Here is a 22,379-nt window from a genome sequence, read left to right as displayed (position 1 = left end):
ACTCTTTCACTATTCTCTTTACTTCACTAGTAAGCTGCCAGAAAGCAGGTGTTCATACAACTTTTGACAGGAACCTTTTCTGTTCCCCTGGACAAACTCCACCCACACTGAGTGGACACTCGGTATAAGTGGGGGGGGAAACATAAATACTCTCTGCAAGGGAGTCCTAAACACATTACACACTAAAGGTACATGTGATATCGTTACTGTCAGAGATCAGGAAATGAGCAGCAGGGAAATAAAAAGATGACAACCATGGAAGCTTTGGAACTTGTTGATCATTCCAGGGCCGACTAGGATAGCAGAAACTCGCATCACATTGTTGAAATGACAAATCTAAAAGGAAGGCGAGTTTTTGGAGAGAACTAGAAGGAGCTGGACCAAATGCATTTACATGCATATTTGGAGGTCCTCATTCTGAGCAGAGTTTTCAAGTCAAAGGATGAATCAACAACCAGTCTATGGGATGCAGAAACAGGCAGGGTAATATTTCTGGCCATAATGTTTCTGGAGACTTTTCTCCAGAGTAATCTGATTTGACAATCGATGGACAAGACAAACTAGCAGCTAATAGAACAGTGTGGAACATGTGGGTTGTAACTTCCTCTGTTCTATAATCCAGGCCCTAATGTCACAGTGGATGAAAGGCTTGTGGCATTCATAAAGATCACCACTGGCATTCAGAGGTCGCTGGTCATTTATGCAATATATGCCTTCCACACCAGCTAAATATGGCATAAAAATCTGGGCAGCATGTGATGCGAAAACCAGTTTTGTTTTGAACATGCAGGTGTAAACTGGAAATCCAGCTGGAGGATCATCTTTAGGACTCATTTGTCTTGATTTTAATCGGCGGGTCAATTTGATCCAGAGCAGAATAGTGTCTCAAGTTCAATTATAAACATCACCCCTTCAAAATAAAATCTAAATGTAATATATATTTTTTTTTTTTTACAAAAAAACACTTTCAAGGATAGTTAGTGTAATTTTGTGTTTAGGTTTTTTCAGTGGGTATAAAAAATGCAAATCACGTTTTTCTATGTCTAAATAAGTAAATTGTCGTCATTAATCCTTTATTTGTGAGAAATTAAAAAACATCATTGCACAAATATTGATTGAAATGGTTAGTATTGGAGTTAATAATCAGATACAAAAATGTTTTGGAGGAATGTTTTGGTTTCTGAAACTATAGCATGACTAAACACTCTCCCGAACACTCACGAACATTATTGCTGTACCTCAGAAACTAACATAATGGGAGGGTTAAGGAGCATCCACAGAGGAGTTGTACTCTTCAGTGGTGACCTGGTGGTATTAAAGTTGCAGAAGTGGGATGATGGCATAGTTTGTTGACTAATTGGTTCTAAAGGCAAGACGTATTTAGCAGGAAGGACAATAGAACCAAACTATCTGTCATACACTTTATTTTTTTATTGCCAATTTCACAGTTTCTTTCTGGACCGATGGAACATTAAAAGTAGTAACCGAGCAAACACACTTCTCCTCTTCCTATCAGAGTAATCCTTCATTTTCTGCTCCTTTTGTGTTGACAGATGCAGCTGACCCCAGTGCGACAGGCCGAGCTGCACAGCGACCTAAAGATTCAGGAAAAAGACGAGCTGCAGTGGAAAAAAATGAAGGTGGAAGGCTTGGATGAGAACGGGGAGAAAGAAGCCCAGCTCAGGCGCAACTTTAACGGTGAGAACAGTCTAAACAGAGAAAATAAGTCTGTTGTTTTTTTCTTTTATTTTGTTTTTAAGAAATTCAAATGTATATTCATAGTTCAACACCATTGACAGTATTTAAGACCGATAAAAAATATGGACAGTTCACGCCGACATAATCCTGTGCTGGGGAGTTGAGCGTGGGGCAGATTTAAATTTACCAAGAAATGCTTAATCAAGTTAGGATAGAAACAGGAGCTGATGTACAAGCGCATGAAAGGATGTTCTCCTGCTAAACTGCAGGTGATGAAGCAGCCGCCCACACAAGTATCTGATGCTTTCTGCCACAAGCAGCAGGTGGACGCCCTCTTCCCTGTAGCACCTCTGGCAGCAGCTCAGAAACAAGATGCCGTACTCTCTCCAGTGATCCCATTTAACTCGATTTTCACACGCAACAAATCACTGAAACACTCTGGCTATAAATGGTGATCTTCAGAGCATTAGATACCAAAAAACATGCGAAATTTAGAGATTAATTTTAGTGCAGCATGCGGTTCTTAATCATCAGCATGAGGAGATACAGGTTTAGAGATTACAACAAAAAAAATGTAAATAATTTATCCAAATATTTGATCTGTCAACACACTGTTTTTCTGTTTTTTCTTTCAATTTATTATCAAAACACAATTATCCAATGAACAGAACTCATCAGATCAGGAAATCATATATTTATTTTTTTAGTTACTCCAATTAGTCTCAAGCCCTTTGGAATTGCTCTGTGACCCTTTACAGACTGGAAGGTCTGTGAATTTGTTAATTACATTTTTTACAAAGAGCAATGTTGGGTTGCTTCGGTTTTTTCCCCTTTTACAAATAAAATCATAATTTGAAAACTATTATTATTTTTTATTTTGTATTTACCAAAGCTTTCTTTGGCTGACACAAAAATGAATTTGAGGATGTGAAATATTTAGGTGCGACAAACGAGACAGAACCTCTTAAATACTGATCTACAAAAATGATCACACATTTAACAGTTAATTGTTACTTTAAATGAGGGATAAAGAAAATGATCAAAATTATTTACTAAGAGTAACAACATGCATGGATATTATTTATCCACCCAACTTATAGCATCTGCAGGAGCTGTAGAATCATATCTTATGTGAGCAGGCTGCACACATTTCTCTTTACTGGCTTTTTCTTCTTTTTTTTTTTTTTTTTGTAAGGAATTTGGCCAGTGTTGAGAGGGAAACCTGATGCAGGTTAATCAGTGACTCCTTGGGCTGGGTGTGAATTCCAGTCAGTCGACAAGGATTGTTGGTCCAAACCCTGTTTAGAATCACTTCTATTTGTTCCTAAGGTGATTTTGAATCCCATCCACCCTGGCTTTCTTGATCTTACATAAAAAAAAAAAACCGACAAAAAACGGGATCTGCTGTGAAATGTTAAGACTGGGTAAAACAGATTTTGTCAGCTTGTGCAATACATTCTTATATTTATTGTGCAAGCACTTTAATTTCTCCATATTTTACACATAAAAAGATTGTTATCGAAGCTCCTCGTTACTCAGTGGTGGAGTAGCATTTCTGCACCAGCAGAGCTCCGGCCACCAACTCTCTGTCCTTTTGCTGGCCAACATATTTTTTTTAACAAAGAGCTCCTGTAAACATTCATCTAAGCCATGACTTCTTTAGCGCTTTTTTCAATTTAAAATATTTATTTGTCTCATTATTCAACACCTCTCGTAGAACTCACTGCAAGAATACAATCTTGTTTTATACTGTTTGGACTCGTCGATTGAGTCAAAAACAGCATCTCAAAGAAGTACAGAAGTCCATCAGCGCCATAAAATATTATACTACTACTTCTGTTCTGTTTATTGAAAAGACAAAACAACCCTGAGTCCCAGCTTGATGCATTACGGGTTAATATGTCACAATGACTGCTTATAAGAGTGCTGATGTTGCTGAATAAGCTGCTGAAACCCATTTTACTGGAATAGAAAAGTGAGCGCCGACTTTCTGAGGGACTAAAGTTCAACTTTATACACTGCAGGAGTATAAAATAGGTGGCAACACTATTTGTTACATTCAGAGCAGAAGAAAACATAATGTTCCATGATTAGATTTTTTATGGATTATTAGTTTGTAAGTAAGGTTTTGATCGTGAATATTCAAGTAAATGTTTTTATTTTCTCCTTAATGTTGAATTTTAAGTTTCTTTTAATGTTCCATGAAACACAAGCATTTTTTTAAACGCCCACCTCAAGGTGTTGTCAGTATAATGACAAAAGTTTATGATGCTTAACCCTTCATTACTGATTCTTCTTTGCTGTTATTTTAAAAATGTTCACTGTCTTTGTTTGAATTGAATGCCTTTATGTCAAAATGTTAATTAATGGACATGCAAATCACATTCACTTTATGCTGTCATTCCCCAACAACAAACTCTGCTGCCGCCATTTTTACAAAGCAAACGGCGTGGTTGTGGACCACAGATTGTAATTATACCATCCTGGTTTTGTTATGCAGTGATCCTGGCCAAGTACGGCATGGATGGGAAACGGGACATGAGGCCGATGGAGACCAACTCCCTGAAAGACCACGAGGCCAAAGACGGCGATGTGTTCGACGATCCCAAACTGGACAAACTCTGGAACAAGGTTTGTGCTCGGATGAAAAAGGAGAGAGGAAAGACGAGGCAGAAAACTGCTCTCGGTAACTTTTGAAGCACGCTCCTTTCTGTTCTCTTCTACCAACAGGCCAAGAGCTCTGGGAAGTTCTCTAACGAAGAGCTGCAGAGCTTGAAGAGGGAATTCCAGCATCACAAAGACAAGATCCACGAGTACAACATCCTGATGGACACAGTCAGCAGGACCGAGGGTGAGCTAAATGTTTCTACTGAAACAAGCTGCAGTCCGTTCTGCTCTTATTGACACTTCATCTATGCTCACCAGTTTGAGGTTGTCATAGCATGACAACCTTGATTATTTACACACAAATTTAAAATTTAGAAAATATGTTAATACAATGATAGGAGTATTATAAAATGTATTTATTTTGATTTGCAGACTTCAGCAAAAACTAGTTTTTATGTATGCTTTGCATAAGACATTGTGCTTTTTTGCTCTTTAAAGAGCAAAAGGAAGAAAAGTTGATATTATCTGGATAATAAGTTGGGCTCTTTGCTTTCTTTTCAGCCATAACAGGCTACATGGCTGACATGTTTCTAATAGATTATCACTTGTAATTGTAAAATGTCAAGCTAACAACACTTTCCAAACCAGCTCTTTGTGTGTCTTTTTTTGTTAATCAGTATTATTTTCAATTAACAGATTTGTTTATTGTGTAAGTAAATGATTAGTGCAGTAGCCTTTGTTCAGCCAGCTGATCAGAACCATGTCAACCCATACAACCTGTTTGACAGTGAATGTTAGTTGCTGTAAATTCAAATTGATCTGGACCCTGGTGTGGCAGCGTAGCACTGATTTTATGGACCTTTGGAGTTCTAAGCTTCTCGTTGAGCTCTGCGGTCCGATGGCAAGTATCAGGCAGGACAGGTTCCCGTCCACCACTCTTTACTCCGTCACTGCTCATCATGTCAAACTGAGAGATTTAAGCAGAGCTGGCAGTCCCCCGCAGTGTTTCATCTGGACGTGGAGAGTGGATGGGCGCAGCATCTCTTTTGGGCTGCACTGACACTTTGCTGCCGTTTCCTTTTTTTTATTATTTTTAAATCTCCACAGCATCTATGTCGCTGCAAGACAAGCCGGAGGTTGTTTTTTTTTCTGCTTGTCTGATGCATTTAAATATTGAGCCAATCACATGTTGCCTGCAGGGCCTGAGGCTCTGTCTCACCACTTTGTCTGCTCACTGTCTGTCTGTTCCTTGATTTTCATTTTGTTTGCCCTTTTTTTCTCTTTTTGATCCAAATGTCAGCTGGTATTATTATTATGGCCTTTGTTTGAGTTTTTCCTCCTTGAAGATGAGATGGACGGGGAATCTCATAACCTGACGGCGTTAGTCAGTAAGTCCAGACTTATAGGTGACTCACGTCTCTTACAGAGGAATTGATTTTAATATCACAAGATCAGACCAATTGTCTTTCAATGCCATTTCAGAGCTTCTGCAAAAACTCCCATCAAGCGCTTGTTTGCTTTAATTTCCATCCCTCTGTCGTTTCTTCCCCTTTTTAACTCGTCTCTTCTTGACCTCGCTCCCCAACACCTCCTCACCCCCACTTGTCTCCTGCCCTCTCTTTAGAAATTCACAAGAACGTGATCTCCCCCATGGAGGGCGACACCAAAGAGCACCTGCTGCAGCAGAAGCACACGGAGCTGAAGGAGAAAATGAGAGGCCTCCACCACGGCTTCGAGCGCCTCCGCAAAATCAGCCACGAGGGTTTCTCTCAAGACAGCGGTGAGGAGGAAGCAAAACACGTCTCGCTTCTCATTTACCCTGACTCTTTATTCACAGAGACTTGTAATCATAGTAACGCTCGTCTGGAAACTTTTAGTTGAAGTTCAACTTGGTTTTCAATAGAAAACAATTGAGGTTTTTTTTGTGTTTTTTTTAAACTGCTTTCAGAGCTAAGTTCTAACGTTGACGTAAATCAGTTTGTCCTTGTTCCAGTTAGCGTTTTTTCTTTCTTTTTTTTCCCTAAAGATTTGCAGCTTTTTCCACTTGTGTATCCATGCTCTTCTCACAGAATCCATTGTAGTTTTTTTCTTTGCAAGCTCCAGTTGCCTGATGGCTACTTTGGGTGAAGGTCTTTGCTGTTGTAGTTCTGGTCTCGTGTCCCATTCCACGTTGGTTAGTATTTTCTTTCTTCTCCTCTTGTTTTGTTAAAGCGAAGAAGTGTGCACAGAAAACTCGATCCAAGCCTTTGATTCAAGGTGACCAAGTAGCCTTGGAAAGCACTTCTGCATAAATCCATAATAAAATGAAAGAGTTTATTTTATTAACTTTATTGACGTTTGCCAAAGAAATGAACGGACAGTCTTTGAACAGAGTCATGTGCACAAATTTATTGATGCAGTTTTGATGAGGATTGTTTGTTTTAACAATTTAAGTTTAATTTGCCCCCATACTACAACCTGCAAACAACATTAGTGTGACTTTAATAAGAACGTCAGTCTACTTTCAGGAAATGTCGGTCAGTGTTTTAGGACTTAGTTTTAGGTCGGTTCCCTCCAGAGCACGGGGAGTTTCACTTGGTTCAGCCAGTATAATCTGGTTTATTTTCACTGAGAATCCTCTTTGAAGTGTGGATTTATATCTTCTACAGGCTGTTCTGTCTTTCATTAGTTTGTATTTATAAAACTAGATTCCGCATTACTAATTTATCTAAACCAGGTGTGAAAAAGAGTGACTCTGTTGGTGTTTCAAAACAAAAGCTCCGATAAGTTTTTAAATAAAGGTCTTACTTTTCTGTGGTGTAATTCTTAGATACTCCTGGATTTCTAATGAGCTTTGAAGACCAACTACGATGCAGGTTGGTCTTATCTGAGTCATAAAACCTTTATTATGGTACTGGGCGATAACCACTAAGCTTCCTGTATGATCATAATTTCTATTTCTCTGTTCTAGCTTGTAAAAGAGATAAGATTTTAAGATTGGTTATATGTAAAACAAGGGCATTGTCACAATGATGTCCTCTTTAGTTCCTCCATCTGGCCTCAATTTTATTGCTTTAAACCATCTAAAATGTTGCATTATTTTTTTTGTTTGTTTGTTTTATGAAGCTTGAAAGTTTTCCTTTTCCGTCGTTTGGGGTTTCAGCCCAAAGATGGGAAAATATGTAAAAAAATAAGCGTGAAAGGAACAGACCGAGCACAAAGCACTCAAGAAAGTAGCCCACGGTTCCCGTTCTCTGGCATCAGTACGGAACATGATGTGCCTTTTAGAAAGTCACAAATAGCAAAGTGATTCTAAAAAGATCAAGATTTATATGGTACTTTGTGAGGAGAAGGAAAGCAGAAGCTAGGGGCCTATGATGAACCTAAGGATATAAAAACACTGGCGAATAGCAGCATGTGAGAAAAGTTGTGATTAAAGAATTACGGTAAAACTGTTGCAACATTTAGTTCAGTTTTGGGCATTTGGTACCTGGGCCTTCAGAGTGACTTCAATTCAATTCACTTTATGACGTTACAAGTATACAAGCCACCAATACTACGGTAAACAAAAAAACACAACATAACAATGTCTGGTATTACAAAGGCTCGGCATCAACATCAGTACTGAGATGTTGGATTTGAAGCGTCCTGCTCGAAATGCCTCGTTCCGATCTGGTTTTTAAATGTGTCCTGAGGGACCACATGGATCTTACTCTCTGTATCCAAATAAACACAGACGGGACTCTTTTTCCTTCTGATATTTTTTTTATATAATCTTTTTACTGCAACAGCATGTTTGAGGAGTGCGTAGAGAGACGGAGGAAGGTGGGGAGCAAGTGAGAGGGCGCTACATAATTTACGCAGCGCTGTTTATCAATTAGCTTATAATTAATTATGAGCGTTTTTTTTGTTTTTGTTTTTTTTTTCCCCTTAGCACCACAGTGGAGACGTTTCCAATACAGTTTTAATTCAACAACTAAATTTATTTGCTATTTTCTATTGCTGTTGTAGTAAATATGTCCTGCAGGTAGCTTGGCAGCAGTTTGAATCTCGCATAAATTGAGGGAATGAAGAAATGATCTGCACTTACAAACTGAAGCATTCATCACTAGCCTTTATCGGCCTTTTCATTAAACTGAAAACGGAGTGCACTGAAGAACATCTTGATATATTTATTCACTAAAACTGGCACAAGTTCTTAGTTGTAATTGGCTAAATTTGACCTGCCAGTCATTGATCAGAACCGATAAAGAGAAAACTCCTCAGATTCTGATCTTGATTGATCAGTTCTCTAGTAAAATAATGAAATCTGTTTATGCCTTACAGCTGAGAAGAATAAATGGCTGCTTGCAATATAGTCTCAATAGTTGAAGTTATATAGAACATTAAAAATACATTTAGGATAATAAAGCACTTTACACTTTGTACAGCCACCAGCAGTAACTTGAGCTTCATTGTCCTGGAGTATGTGGAGGTGATTTTGAGGGAAACGTTAATCCCTTTCATCAGCAGGAAGCCTGATGTATTACTTGAAGCCTGGCTACCCATAAAGCTGAGTTCTTATTATAAAGAAATATTTTATCACCAGAATTTCTTAAAACAAACCTTAAAAGTAACAGACATAAATAATCAAAACGTAAAGTTACACATCTTCTAGAACTGCAGAGAATGACGACCTTCAGCAAACAGACTGTGGATCGTTTTCTGGTCAACACTGTCATGATCAATCTTTTTATAATAATAGAAGGTGGTTGAATGGGGATAACATGGTTCCTGCCTCAGCTACGAGAGAGAGAGAGAGAGAGAGAGCGAGAGAGAGGGGAGAGAGAGAGAGAGAGCGAGAGAGAGGGGAGAGAGAGAGAGAGCTCTCATAGCCACTCAACAGGCAGAATACTGAGGCAACCATGGACACTGAGGTTTTTGAGACTTTCAGCTGCTTCTGTTCACTGCTGCTATGTTTTACGAAACTGATATCTGGCTTATTTACATGAGGTATTCTGGTTGTAAAAATAATTTCTACCTAAATGCAGAAAGGCCTTCTCTGCAAGTCTAAACACCATCAGAGCCCCTAATAACATATTTCTACAACCTAAATTATCATTTTTGATCAATAAGAATTGAGTTTACCTGAAAAGTACATCTCCATATTCTACTTCAGAGACAAAGTGTACTAGTAAAATGGCAACATCTTTTCCCATTAATTTTTATTTCCCCACTAACAATATGATTAATTTTGATAATTTGAGATGATGGTTTTATCCCAGCATTGCAAATTAACAGTTAATTTTAATATTTACAATGGAAAATGGACAGAAATGTTTTATTTTATTCAGTTAATGTCTAAATTTTTGAATTGGAGAGTATTTGGAAACGCTGTTCCTTCATTGTTGATGTGAAGAACAAGTGAGAAGTGAGCTATGTTGTTTTGTCATATTAAAACATCATTTGTCTCCGTTTCAGAGCCGTTGTCGCTCCAAACCGTCTCCTTAGTTTCTCTCCTCACCTTTCTGTGTGTCGTTGCTCTGCAGTGTTTCGGGAGCCGCGTGTGATTGAACTGTGGGAGGCTGCAAAGAGGGCAAACCTCAGCAAAGATGAGCTGGAGTCTCTCAAGGTGAGGCTCACAGCACTTACGAGGTTGCTTTGTGAGGATTTTGTCAGTCTGCCTCTTAGTAGAAACTTTTTTTTCCCCCCTCCCGTTCATTTTAACTCGAGAGGTTTAACTTTTAACTCGAGTGCTGCTTTGGTAGAAGCAGGATTAGATGCATTACTTTGCCCTTCACTTTGTATCGAAGCCAAGATCAGATGGATCACAGGGCTACATTCAGCTTGAGTTTGCAGTGACATTTCTGCTTTATCCGCTGCTTGAAGTGTTTATCAGCTCCATTGTCCATGTAATTGAAGGCTAACTCACTCTGCTCAGTTCATATCCATCTTCTCTCCACTCATTCAGGAGGAGCTGCATCACTTTGAGACCAAGGTGGAGAAGCACAACCACTACCAGGAGCAGCTGGAGCTGTCTCACCAGAAGCTGCGACATGTTGAGTCTCTGGGAGACAGAGAGCACATCAAGAGGAACCAGGAGAAGTACAACACACTCTCCGAGAAGACCAGAGAGATGGGATACAAGGTGAGACAGGATGTTCAATAAAGTAAAGAGAAGTTCTTGAACCCCTGCAGTCAGAACCGTTGTTTCTGATGTATGCTTTATAAACCCTTTGTTTCAAACATGTTTATTACGATGAATTATTCACTCAGGATTCCTGAATTTAATACCTGTAATTCAGTTTGCAACGTTTATAAAAACAGACCCAGCTTTATAAGGTCTAGATGACAAAGCAGAAAAACGGTCCCTAAAATCAATCATCTGTGCTTTTTCTCTAGCAATAACACAACTGATGGCTTTATAAAACCTTTTATTTCCTTTAAAATGAAATTTTCTTTTTTTTTTATCTTCTTATGAGTTAAAATAAAAACACAGATGAAACAAAATTACGTAGGCTTCTATAAAACCAAACTACTAAAAAGAAATGACACAAAAGTTGAAGATAAAATCTTTCATCTCAAACAAGAGATCTGAAATAAACCTAAAAAAAGACGTGAAAAATAGATCAGTAATGTCTGAAATCTCAAACTGTGTGTTAAATTTGAAAAGTTTCCAAATGTAACTTGCTGTAACCCATATTTGGGTCCATAGCGCCATCGACACTCTGGTGGGAACCACAGGGGGCCGTTTCCCACCAGAGTGTCCCTCAGGTGCCCGTCAGCAGTCATCATAGAAGAGCTTGTCCTTTTTAATACTGTGGGTGTCATTTTGTTAAAATACTGACATTTTCATTCCCAGACTCTATAGAAACAGATGTGATTAACCAAACGTTACCTTCTGGTCTGTTGATTTTTTGTCACCAAACTGCACTATTTTGACTAATTTTGTAACTAAATAAGTTGCCTCCTGCTGGACATTATAAACTACAGAGATATAAGACTACTCACTGTTATCTTTATCATTGGCTCCAGAAAAATAGACCAATGTAGCCTTGTCTTGTAATAAACGTCGCTACATGAATGACCTCATTGTATTCCAGCGTGTGTACTCCATTACAAGCGTACATCATTCTGCTTAACGAGGTACTAATTAGATGATCCTCTGAACCCAACAGCAATGCTGGTGGAAAACATGCAGAGACCCATGAAAGCTGCAATTGAAAGTCAGCTCTAAGTGAAAGCATTGGTGTTGTGGTTTTCTTTGATCCAATTTCTGACAATTCAACATCTTATTTTGATAATTCGTCATGTCCTGAAATAGTTGTGCCCAATGTGTGCCTCTGATTTCAGATGAAGAAACACATGCAGGACTTGTCCAATAAGATCTCCCGTCAGGGTCTGCAGCACAACGAGCTGTGAGGTTCGACTCCTGATCGCCACCACTGGAGGATCATGGAACTGCACCCTGCTTGAACTGTGGGAATCATTCCTGTCGGCTACTGAAAAATACGATACGGGAGGTTTTCTTTTTTACTGTGTGACTGGCTGAATGAATGAATGATTTATACAAAGTTTGCCGATCAGACCGACAAACTTTCACTTTTTTTAGTAAACTGATCAAATGAAATGAGTAACTAATGAAATAATTACTAAAATTTTCTGTTGTAATTGTATGATAAATGAAGCAAATGTGGAAAACCAGTTTTGGTACCTAAAACTAAAAATGTGGCACTACTCCTTTACTTCTGCCAGATCTGGTTGGTGAAATAAGGGCAACAATGTTGTGTTTTTCTGCATTTGTAATTAATTGTGAAAATTAAATATTAAGACTGGTATTTGTGCTGCTGCTACTGTTGGCAGTTGTAGGTCGGTTTATTGAAATTATGCAAAAGTGTTAAAAATGATCAATCAAAAATGTAGAGAACAACCAGTAAATCTTTAATATTCACAAAAAAACATGCCAATATGCACAACTGAGGTTTTAAAAAATATATAATCTCTAGTAAAGGTTTTTTTTCTTTTTTTTTGGAAAACAAGCAGCTAATATTTACAAGTCCTACAGAAGTAACATTATTATATGTTCATCACACATCATCTTGTTTTTTCCACAGAGACATTAGGTAGAAAACTGTAGCTGTAATTTGAATTCGCCAAATATCAAATCGCTTCTTGTGTTAGAAAGCAGGAGCAGCTGAAACCCAAATTGCGCTTTCCCCCCCATTCAGCCGCGGCTCCCCTCCGAGAGCCACTGCAGCAGAACCATTGATTGCTGTGATGAATAATGTCAGCGACCGGCTGATTGCTCAGCCGTGTCCTGCTCGGCCCACATGGGCTCGGATTAATGTCATTTGCACCGGGGATCCAACTCTAAGCCGCTTATTTCAATCGAACGCTTCGCCACTTTGATGCGGAATGATAGCTCGGCGAGTTGGGACTCTTTACAGTCGATTGTTGGTTTCAGTGCAACGAGGAGGGCTTGATCTCATTGTGAGATCACATCCTGCTGCAAACTCTAACGGCGGCTGTTTATAAATGTCATCTCAGCTCAACACATCATGGCACCCTGCTTTTGTTTGTCTAAATCAACCATGACTTTGGTGCCGTTCCTTCCTAATTACGTCAGTTTTTAACAAATGTGCCAACCTGGCGTAAAAAACAAACTAAATTCCTTAAGTTAAGTGCCATGCAGTCAAATTTCTGTCAAACACTAATTTAAAAAACAAGTTGCACTTTACAAGACGACGGCAGCAGAAAGACCTCCCACACATTTTCTTGCTTGTAGTGGAATGAATTGCTTGTGGAAACGACTGCGCCGGTGAACCTGTGGGTGTGTAAGTGCAGCAGCGATCGGTCCGACCGACTGGGAGCGGGCTGCGGTGGAAAACCACTCTGAAGTGCTTTTGGAGTTGGGCGTCGCAGAGTCAGTTCAGTGGCCCTCGCCACCTGCTCTCCAGCTGAGTCAGCCTGTCCTCTCTGCCCTGAACATGCTCCGCCCCCACTCTCTGAGCTGTTTCCATGGCAGCGATGTCGAGGTGGGCGTACCTAATGGAGTCATCTTCTGGGGGGGAAATGTTTGGGTGTCATTTTACACAACATCCTTTAACTTATTGATAGACAAATTTAGAGAAACATGCATTTGTTTCTTGACACTCGATTAGGCTGGACTTTTGTTCTGGAACTTGGGAAATAAATGTTTCCATGTTTCTGTGTTGATTTTTTTATTTTTTTTAAATGACTTCTGAATTATTGCATCTAGTTTGACCTGTTGAAAATGTATTTTTTTCACTTTAAATAGTAAAATTTATTTTCACTTTTGCCATTAAAAGAGTATTGAATTTCTCCATGTGTCCCTTGCTAATTTGACTTAATCATCTTTTCAACATGATTTTCAAAGTAAATTAATTTAACATGTATTTATGCACTTTTAGTCAATGAGATATTGATGTAAATGGAGTTTAGGGTTGTAGAAAATAGCGAGGGCACAATGCAGTTGGCAATCTGTTTTACTGTAGCTGACATTTCCTAACAAATCAATAATCAATTAACATCCACATGCGGTAATGCTTTGCAGGAAAAGGCAGGAGCGACAATGTGCATTCAGGAAAAGGGGAGAGAAAAAAAACCCTGTGATTCGTTTAGTTCTTACTGTGTCTGTAGAGCTGCAGGAGGTCATGTCTCACAGCTCTGTATGGACTGGACTCATGAGCTGAGCTGTGCAGGTTCAGCTGCGAGTACAGCAGCTCTGTAGTCGTGGCCTGAAGGGCAGTAGAGGGGATGTTAACGTAGTTACCACCATAGTCTCTGTGAAGGCCAGTGGATGGAGACGGATGAGATTCTTGGACAGATGGGAACATAGCTGAAGAAAAAACATGTCAACAAAGTTTGCGTCGTTAATAATTAACTTATCAAAGATTGGGTTGTAGATGTAGTAAGTCGGGGGGGAGGGGGGGACCCAGATATGCTCTCCAGCTTCCTCTGGAAACTCCCAGAGTATCATCTGATCAATCCTGATCAAATGTCTGAATCGCATAAACTGACTCCTTTCAATGCAGGGAAGCAGCAGCTCTATTTCAGCTCCTCAAGCCGTTTCTGACCCTGAACCCAGCATTTTATTTCAGAAAATTAACACAAAAAATACTTTAAGCAAAAAAAAAAAAAAAAAAGACTTTTTATTTACCACATGCTGATATCGTTCTGAGCGTACTAAGCGTTAGCGGAGGAGGTGGAGGAGGAGCTGAAGGTGGTGAACCGGACATCGTCCTATCCAGACCTTTGACCTCAACGCCCTCACCGTCTCCGTGTGTCTCTCCTGCACAAGAGTTTGGCAACAGTTTGTGACATCCATTTGGATTGAGGTCATCGAACACAGCCATGAACTAATAGAAGATTTAATTAAAATGAAGTGCAGCTTTTAAAAAATCTTTTCTCTTAACTTAATCAAAAACTAGTAAATATGTTAGAGTACATAAACAGTTCATGCTACGCACCTTGTGTCTTGGTCGAAAAGACAGAAGAAAGATCTGTTAATAAGGAGCCATGTTCCTAGAAGAAATGAATTGAGATGAAAAGAAAAACATGTTGGAAGAAATTGGGAGAAATATGCATCATGCCATCAACAGCAAAGTGAAAGACAGTTTCCATTGTTTTACAAATAAAAATCTCAAAAGTGTGGCATACACTTTTATTATGCCCTTATGCTGGTGAGATTTTAGTTTTGTCTCAGGGTATGATACCATTCAGGAAACATAAAAAATAAAAATAAAAAAAAACTGGTGTTAGAGCCTCTACAGAAAACCTTTTTCAACTTTGTGTTGAGTTTTTTGTTTTTATGTGGCTCATATTTTCTGTCTGAAACGAAGTATATAATGATGAGTCAGAGGCCTAAAGTACAGGCTGAACAATGTGCAAGAGCATCTTTCATCATCATTTAGGGCGATTACTTATAAGAGCTCTTTTTTTTTTACACTCTTTGAAGCTGAGGTGTAATGTAATATAAACCAAACAGAGCAGACAGACGAGCACTTTAGTCAAGGCAGTAAATTGTTTTTTCCTCATACTCAGTCGGCTAGACGGACAGTAGGAGGGAGACAACTGCTGCAGACAAAGAGGCTTCAAAATGAATTAATAGAGGAGCAACAACAGTGAGGAAGAGGAGGGCAGGAGGTGAAGAAGAGAGGATGCTACAGAGTTTAGAGGCGGCGCTGACATCTTCAGAGGTGGCAGATGGGAGACAAAAGGGTGGCGGCCCTCTCCTGGAGAAGTGTCTGACAGCGAGCCAGTTTCACCATTTTCTCCTCCCCACAGCCTGTAATGAGGCAACCAGCCAGGTCTTCAGTTACATCATGTGTCACAGTTTGTCTTTAGAGACGCTACGCCGCTTATGGAGTCGGGATGCGAAGGTTTGTTTCATTCTGACAAAGTTCTGACACTTGAGGAACGAGAAACAAAGAAAAGTCATCCGTGTTTCATTCGGCAGGACTTTCTGGCAGTTTCATCACCTCTCATTTACTCCTTCAGTCACCTTTTGCTTCCCCTCTCACACGTTCGGTTTAACAAACACAAAACGCACGCTCACACAAATGATTAGGGGGAAAAATTAATTAATTAATAAAAAAAACTCGCCGCGCTTCCGCTCCGATGAGTTTTCTCGGCAACAAGAAGAAGCCTCTGCTCACAAACCCAGCGGAGAATTAATTAGCCGCAGCGCGGGGGATGTCGTCTGGGAGCTTTTCAGGTTTCAGACACATATCAAAGAGAAAACAACACGGACCAGCAGGCGGGCTGGTGATGGACACCTATACTAATAATAATAGGCCTCTTACTTCTGTGCTTCAGCTCAGTTACCTCAGAACATTAAAAATACTTGGCTTTGTTTTACTGTCACCTCTGTGCGGAGCTTGGATCTACTCAGCATGTCTCTACACACGGTTCTCTGACCAAAGACATCCAAAGTCATTCGGACCAGATAGTTGACTGTCCAAACTTTCAGTGTGAGAATCAAACATCCCTGGAAGCGGCTTGAAGAATGTCAACACGATTTCTGAACAGTAACCTGTTGTGTATCGTCTCTAAACGGGGTGCCCACACGCTTTTCATGTCATAATTGCAGAAAGACTGACTGACTGACAGGTGGATGAATGAAGTGGTGAAACGATAGACTGACAGAGGAATGGACAGAGACTGAGAGACAGATGGAAAAGGGAACAAAGGGATGGATGAAAGGACAGACATGTAGACAAAGAGACAGGCTATCATGTCAGGAAACGCAAATATTTGCCAGTTCCCGTCTCTTTCCTCATGTATTTCTTACTCCGACCTGAAATCAGACAGCAGAATGACACTAAAGAGTCGCCCCCGTTTCCTCACAGCAGATAACATGTAATCTGTGTTTCTGGGGTTTTTTTTGGAGCATTGGGGCTACTTCAACACTCCGTATCTAACTAAATGCTGCCCACGCTGCTTAAACATGCGCTCCACCACCTACAAGATGTTTTATCTCATGTTTACTCCTCTACAGCTAATCTGATGTTTGAATTTATTGAATCTGATATTGAACTGGCTGCAGGGAATATAGGTGATGGTCGTCTTTAGTGATGATTGCATTTTAGCTTTCACTCCTACTTGTATCAAACGATTCAGTTAAAATAGCAAGAAAGGTCACTGTTGTTCAATTCAAGGGTTTAGCATGTTGAATGTAAACAAATGACTTTGACTGTTTTGTTATTTTGAATGATAGAACAGAAAGCAGCTGGCTGTCATTTCTTGTTACTCAAAGATTTTCTTCTCTCGTCTCAAAGGCTCAACTCTGGTTGTAAGACCCGAGTCTCGTATGTCTTTGACTCGTGAGATTTCGAGCACCCGTTTAGTGCAACGGGAGTGAGGGCGATTTTTTTGCAATAAAAAGGAAGCTGATCAGAAATCAATGGGGCTAAATGCAGCATAATCCTAGAATTAAACTGGTTAGAGGCAGCAGAAGACTTAAGACTGGGTTGGATTGGTAGAGACCAGTCCAACGTGTTGAGTCAGAGGGGCTGAATACAAATGCACTACACGTGTTTCAGACTGTGGTTTGTCAAACACTTTTAAAATATGCAGTATAACATATTTTTCTTTCAAATGAATGCATTTAATTCCAACCATCATATAGATATTCCAATTAAATGCACTAAAGTTTATGATTGCAATGTGACAAAATGTGGAAAAAGTTCAATAATTGTTATTGTGATGTGTAAGGAAAACGGTGAATGCAAATGAAGATGTATAGAACTAGTTAAATGGCTTTTTATGATTTTCTTTTTCTTTACCGGCTTACTAGTATTCATTTCGCAGCGTCTCTTGAGAAGCAATCTCCGCCTCATCTACCCGGTTCTCCTTTTTTATTAACGTCCTAAGAAATAAACGGCTGGCTCCGTTTCATCGTTTAGTGGCAAAACGGATCTCAGAAGGAGAAAATGAGAAAGTTCGAGCCTCCTGGTACCTGCGTTTCTGCTGGAACCGAGCTGCTTGAGGCCGCCTGGGCCCTGGGTGAGGACCCTCCTTCACTGTCCACAGGGGGCGCCTTCTCACTGCCCCAGGAGTGTGAGCGCTGCATCATCCACTGACACTGAGCCCTCAGTTTACTGGGACCTCTCATTAACATCTGTTCCTGACCGCCGCCGGCGCAGGCCTTGCCTCCCAGGTCTGGTGGAGCTTTCTGGGCAGATGGTTCCCTCAGCGTCAGGGCCTGAAGAAGACTCCTGGGCGTGTCATACCACCGTCTGAGCAGGCTGGGGATCTGGTACTCAGCGCTGTGTCTGCGAGATGCTTGGGAGGCGCACCTGGATGGGCATGTGCGCTCCGGAACGACCGTGGGCTGAAAAGGTGATGAAGGAGGCATTGGAGGAGGTGAAGAAGGGGGATTGAAAGGAGCAGGAGGGCTGACCACTGACTCATCGTCCTCTCTTCCTCCTCCTCCTCGGCTGGCCATGTCCAGACTCCCATTGCATGAAGAATAGCTCCCAGAATACGATGACTGACTGCCTGTCGCTATTCCAATCCCACTGTCTAAGGAGCTCTGGCGGTCGCAGTCATTAAGCCCCCAAGGTTGGCGCTGCGCAGAAGACTGATGGCTCCCTGAGCCGTCCCTGGCAGCGCCGTACAGTCTGTCGTCTGACCGGGTCAAAGCCTTCAGCGTGGAGGAGCTCGACGACGTCTCGTTGGAAAGGTGCGATCTGACCGGGGGCTCCGCCCAGAACGGAAACCTGTTTCCGTAACTTGCATCCGACTGACTGGATGAGGAGCTGGAGAAGCTGTGGTCGTCCCCGGCAACAGATGTGCTGCAGCTGTAAGTGGAGGCTGGAGAGGAGAAGAAAGCCAAACAGGTTTAGATGAAGAGGTGGGTAACCACACCGACTGAGAGAAAAGTAAACATTGATGCTGTTTTCAAATGACTGATCCTGCAGGATGAAGTTTAGCTCTTGTCATTTCCACACACTCCAGTATTTAGATTCAGCTGTTTGTCAGATACACTCTCAGTTGGGCTGCATTTTCCGCTAAGTACATTTTGCATTACTATGTACAGTTATTTTTATATATACATATGTTTGTAGTTGTAGTTTCTCGTTTTTTTTTTTCCTCTTTCTGCAAGTTTAGAGGCAGACTTCAAGGTTTTGACTTGTGTTCTCCCTCTGTGCTTCTCTCTCTCCCCTCCTCCGTTCTCATTTCCTTTTAATTATTATCTTCTTTTCTTTGTCCATTACATTTCAGATAAAATCAAAGAAATTCTATTTTAAGTTTCATCAAGGACCTCTTCACAGATGACTAACACACACATAATTCAGACAAAAATGTCTCCACACTCTGAGGATGGACAGATGATGAATAGATTAGCGATATGTAGAACGGTATGAATGTCAGAGTTACATCCTAAGCTCCAAAACAGCTCATGAGCTGTTGGTTTAAAACCCAAAGAGAAGGTTTACAGCAGGACTTACATGAGCTGCTGGCCAGGCTGCACTGAGACAACATGCTGAGTCTCTTCTCCAGCTCGCAGGTCTCCTGGCTGATCCGTTTCTCTGCGGAGGCGGGGTCCGCATCCCGACCTGCTGTTTATGCAGTAAAAGAACAAAAAGACAATGAGAAGAAAGGTCCAACTGATACAGGACAACTCACTCTGGTCTTTGGGTGCTTTTTTTTTTTTTTTTTAGATGCTTCTCTGCACACCTGAAGCAAATGAACAGCTCATCACCAGACCTCTGCACAAGAGGACTGCATGCAGAGGAGGTAATCAAGCCATTTGATTCATGTGTTTGAGGCCGGGATTCATTAAAAAGAGGCAGGAAGACCACAGTTGGTAGCTGCTGGGTTAGAAGCTGCAAAAACATCTGGGACTGGGTTCAAAGTTCACCTTCTGGAAAATTAGCTTCACCAAACACAAAGGAATGATTGAAATCAAAGCAAAGTTCCCCAGTCAAAGTCCAGCCCTAAATCCAGTCAATAATCTGTGGTGAGATGGGAAACTTCATGTTGACTCTGAGATGAAGGTGGGATGCCAGGATGGGAGAAACTTCAGTCTCCAGATATGCAAAGCTGCTAGATAAGTGTTGACTCAGAGCAGAACACGACTGGATTACTTTTTTTTTTTTTTTAAACCATGGAGTCTTTTTTTTTTCTTTCACATCACAGTTATACACTAATTCATGTTGGTCTCTCACATGAAATATACATTAAAAAACAAACAAATTTATTGTAGCAGAGCAAAATGCTCAAAGCACCATGTCAACCACACTAAAGCGAAACTGAAAGGATATTCAGCACTTTGCTCAATTTAAAAAGCTTAAATGACTAGAATGAAATGTTACCACTGCAGACTGTATTACAACAGTATAATAAATGTTGTTGGTTTTTTTTTTATCTATTCATATTGTGGCATGATATGGCCTTCCAGTCCATATTACCTCTTTATCACTATGATTCCACAAGATCGTGTAGCTTTACCTTCTTTGAGAAAATCAATTTTTTTCCCCAACGTATTAAGTGTTTCAATAAAGTTAAGGCTAAAGTTGAGATGTTACATCATTCTTCTAAAATATTGCTCCGCTGAGTGTAAATGTGACCAGCATGTCCCAACTAATAACCATCTAATTTAGACTAAAACTTGAAGTAAAACCCAACTAATTACACAACTAATCCCTGACACACACACACACACATGCTGAGCCGTGCCTGTGAGCTCATGCTGCTGCAGGTCACAGAGCGTACGTGTCATCAGCCTCCTGGATCTGTGCCTCTGGACGACAGCTACTGCTGCAGATCAGATGCCAGGTTTCTTCACTACGCTATGCGCAGGGTCAGGTAACATCTGCTAACTTTGCTGCTTAACGCTAATTATAGCTTATTCTCGGCACCGTGTGATGTAGGATTCAGAGAACACTGATTCAAGGTGGGTCGACACTTAAATAAATCTAGTACAACAAATATTTACTCTCTTTGGAAGTTTGCTCAGCTTTTTATCTTTTTTTAGAATATTCAAAATTGCTGAGATAATTAATCAGTTATACATTATCAAAAATAAAAATAAGGAATAGATAAATACTTAGATAGATACTTAGACTATAAAGTGCCATGCAAATGCTGGCAATTTCAAATATTTCACTCATTGTGTAATGAATCTGTAAATATAGTTTCACTCTCAGAAGTTAGTACCAAAAATCTGGAACTTTTTAATGACGTTCCCAATAGTTTGAGATGCGCCTGAATATTTCTAAATCATCCTGCAAAGTCTACATGTTGTTTGGCTGAAGAAGAGAGAGAGAAAAAAAAAAGAGGCTTCGCTCTCACAATGTTAAATACCTGTTTTGCATTTTAGTAACCGTTCTAAACATAATGTATGTGCATGAAACCAAACTTAGTAGTGAGAGAATCAGCAGAAAAGCATATGCTGACCTGCAGCAGTTTGATGCCGTGTTGATCTATTACAAGCAGAATAAAATACACTTTAAAATACACGGAGCACATTCAGCACTCATTTTGGATTGAAAGATAAAAAAAAAAAACTGTACTTTTTGTCTTACATTTTTTTAAGAAGAAGTAAAAACACCTCCTGTGTCGCTATTTAGTTTTTGTGGGTGACAACATAACAACTCCTAATACCTCCTGAGACCTTGTGAGCAAATTGAACCATCTGTATATTTATTTCTCCTCCATTACAGATGCTCACAGCAAGTTTAGCACCAAAAAAGACCATAAACGCTTAAACTCGGGAAGGTGGATTGTAACACATAGTGCTAAATCTGTGCTGGCGTCACCACGGAGCTCCTTAGTGTGTCAATCAGCTCCTGAGGCCCCCCTCCTGTGAAATCAACAATATGTTTCAATTGCACATCAGTCGCGCACAGAAACACAACCCCTTAATCTCCCTGCTGACAGGCGGGGGGTTGTGTTTCCGTTTGCATGGCGCCTCGACACAAATGCTACATGTGTGCAACCGAACAGGCAGTAAACCTCCGTCACAGGACACATGAGGTCACATACCGAAGAGGCTGAAGGTCTTTAGCAGAAAAGTGTGTTTCCCTGTTAAAAGCCTGTTTTTGTTTTGTTTGTTTTTTTTGGTAGAAAATTATTTCCTTCAGCATTTAGCAACATGTTTTGTTGCAAAAGCAACATGATTATGTTGCTTATGTTGCTTTCGCAACATAATCATGAAACATCCATCCATTTTCTTGCACCCTTGTCCCTCAGTGGGGTCGGGAGGGTTGCTGGTGCCCATCTCCAGCTAACGTTTCGGGCGAGAGGCAGGGTACACCCTGGACAGGTCGCCAGTCTGTCGCAGGGCAACACAGAGACACACAGGACACACAACCATGCACACACACACTCACACCTAGGGGCAATTTGGAGAGGCCAATTAACCTAACAGTCATGTTTTTGGACTGTGGGAGGAAACCGGAGTACCTGGAGAAAACCCACGCATGCACAGGGAGAACATGCAAACTTCATGCAGAAAGACCCCAGGCCGGGAATCGAACCCAGAACCTTCTTGCTGCAAGGCAACAGCTCTACCAACTGCGCCACTGTGCAGCCCAAAGTGTGTTTCCCTGTTAAAAGCCTGTTTTTGTTTTGTTTGTTTTTTTTTT

At 40.5% G+C, this 22,379-nt stretch overlaps 2 protein-coding genes across 3 annotated transcripts in view; one reads left to right on the top strand and one right to left on the bottom strand.

Moving 5' to 3' along the window:
• The window catches only part of lrpap1 (low density lipoprotein receptor-related protein associated protein 1), a 21,137-nt gene extending 7,532 nt beyond the window's left edge, over positions 1–13,605 (top strand). Inside the window, exons 2-8 of the mRNA XM_008408386.3 lie at positions 1,554–1,698; positions 4,199–4,329; positions 4,429–4,549; positions 5,930–6,085; positions 9,813–9,895; positions 10,235–10,411; positions 11,617–13,605. Coding sequence (XP_008406608.1) covers positions 1,554–1,698; positions 4,199–4,329; positions 4,429–4,549; positions 5,930–6,085; positions 9,813–9,895; positions 10,235–10,411; positions 11,617–11,685 — 882 coding nt within the window. The 3' untranslated portion in view covers positions 11,686–13,605. The remainder of the gene's footprint in view (positions 1–1,553; positions 1,699–4,198; positions 4,330–4,428; positions 4,550–5,929; positions 6,086–9,812; positions 9,896–10,234; positions 10,412–11,616) is intronic.
• Positions 12,184–22,379, bottom strand: part of LOC103464387 (protein Dok-7-like) — a 24,856-nt gene continuing 14,660 nt past the window's right edge. Inside the window, exons 7-12 of one of the 2 annotated variants that reach the window (XM_008408441.3) lie at positions 19,239–19,349; positions 17,744–18,600; positions 14,754–14,808; positions 14,444–14,575; positions 13,913–14,122; positions 12,184–13,324 (exon numbers count right to left, since the gene is read on the bottom strand). In XM_008408441.3, the coding sequence (XP_008406663.1) occupies positions 13,188–13,324; positions 13,913–14,122; positions 14,444–14,575; positions 14,754–14,808; positions 17,744–18,600; positions 19,239–19,349 (1,502 nt within the window). In that variant the 3' untranslated portion in view covers positions 12,184–13,187. The remainder of the gene's footprint in view (positions 13,325–13,912; positions 14,123–14,443; positions 14,576–14,753; positions 14,809–17,743; positions 18,601–19,238; positions 19,350–22,379) is intronic. The other variant, XM_008408451.3, reaches the window with a different exon arrangement.

Source organism: Poecilia reticulata, chromosome 1 (genome assembly GCF_904066995.2).
Source record: "Poecilia reticulata chromosome 1, P_reticulata-male-v2, whole genome shotgun sequence".
NCBI classification, from domain to species: Eukaryota; Metazoa; Chordata; class Actinopteri; order Cyprinodontiformes; family Poeciliidae; genus Poecilia; species Poecilia reticulata.
Note: the sequence above shows the minus strand (reverse complement) of the source record. Positions and strands in the feature narration are given on the sequence as shown.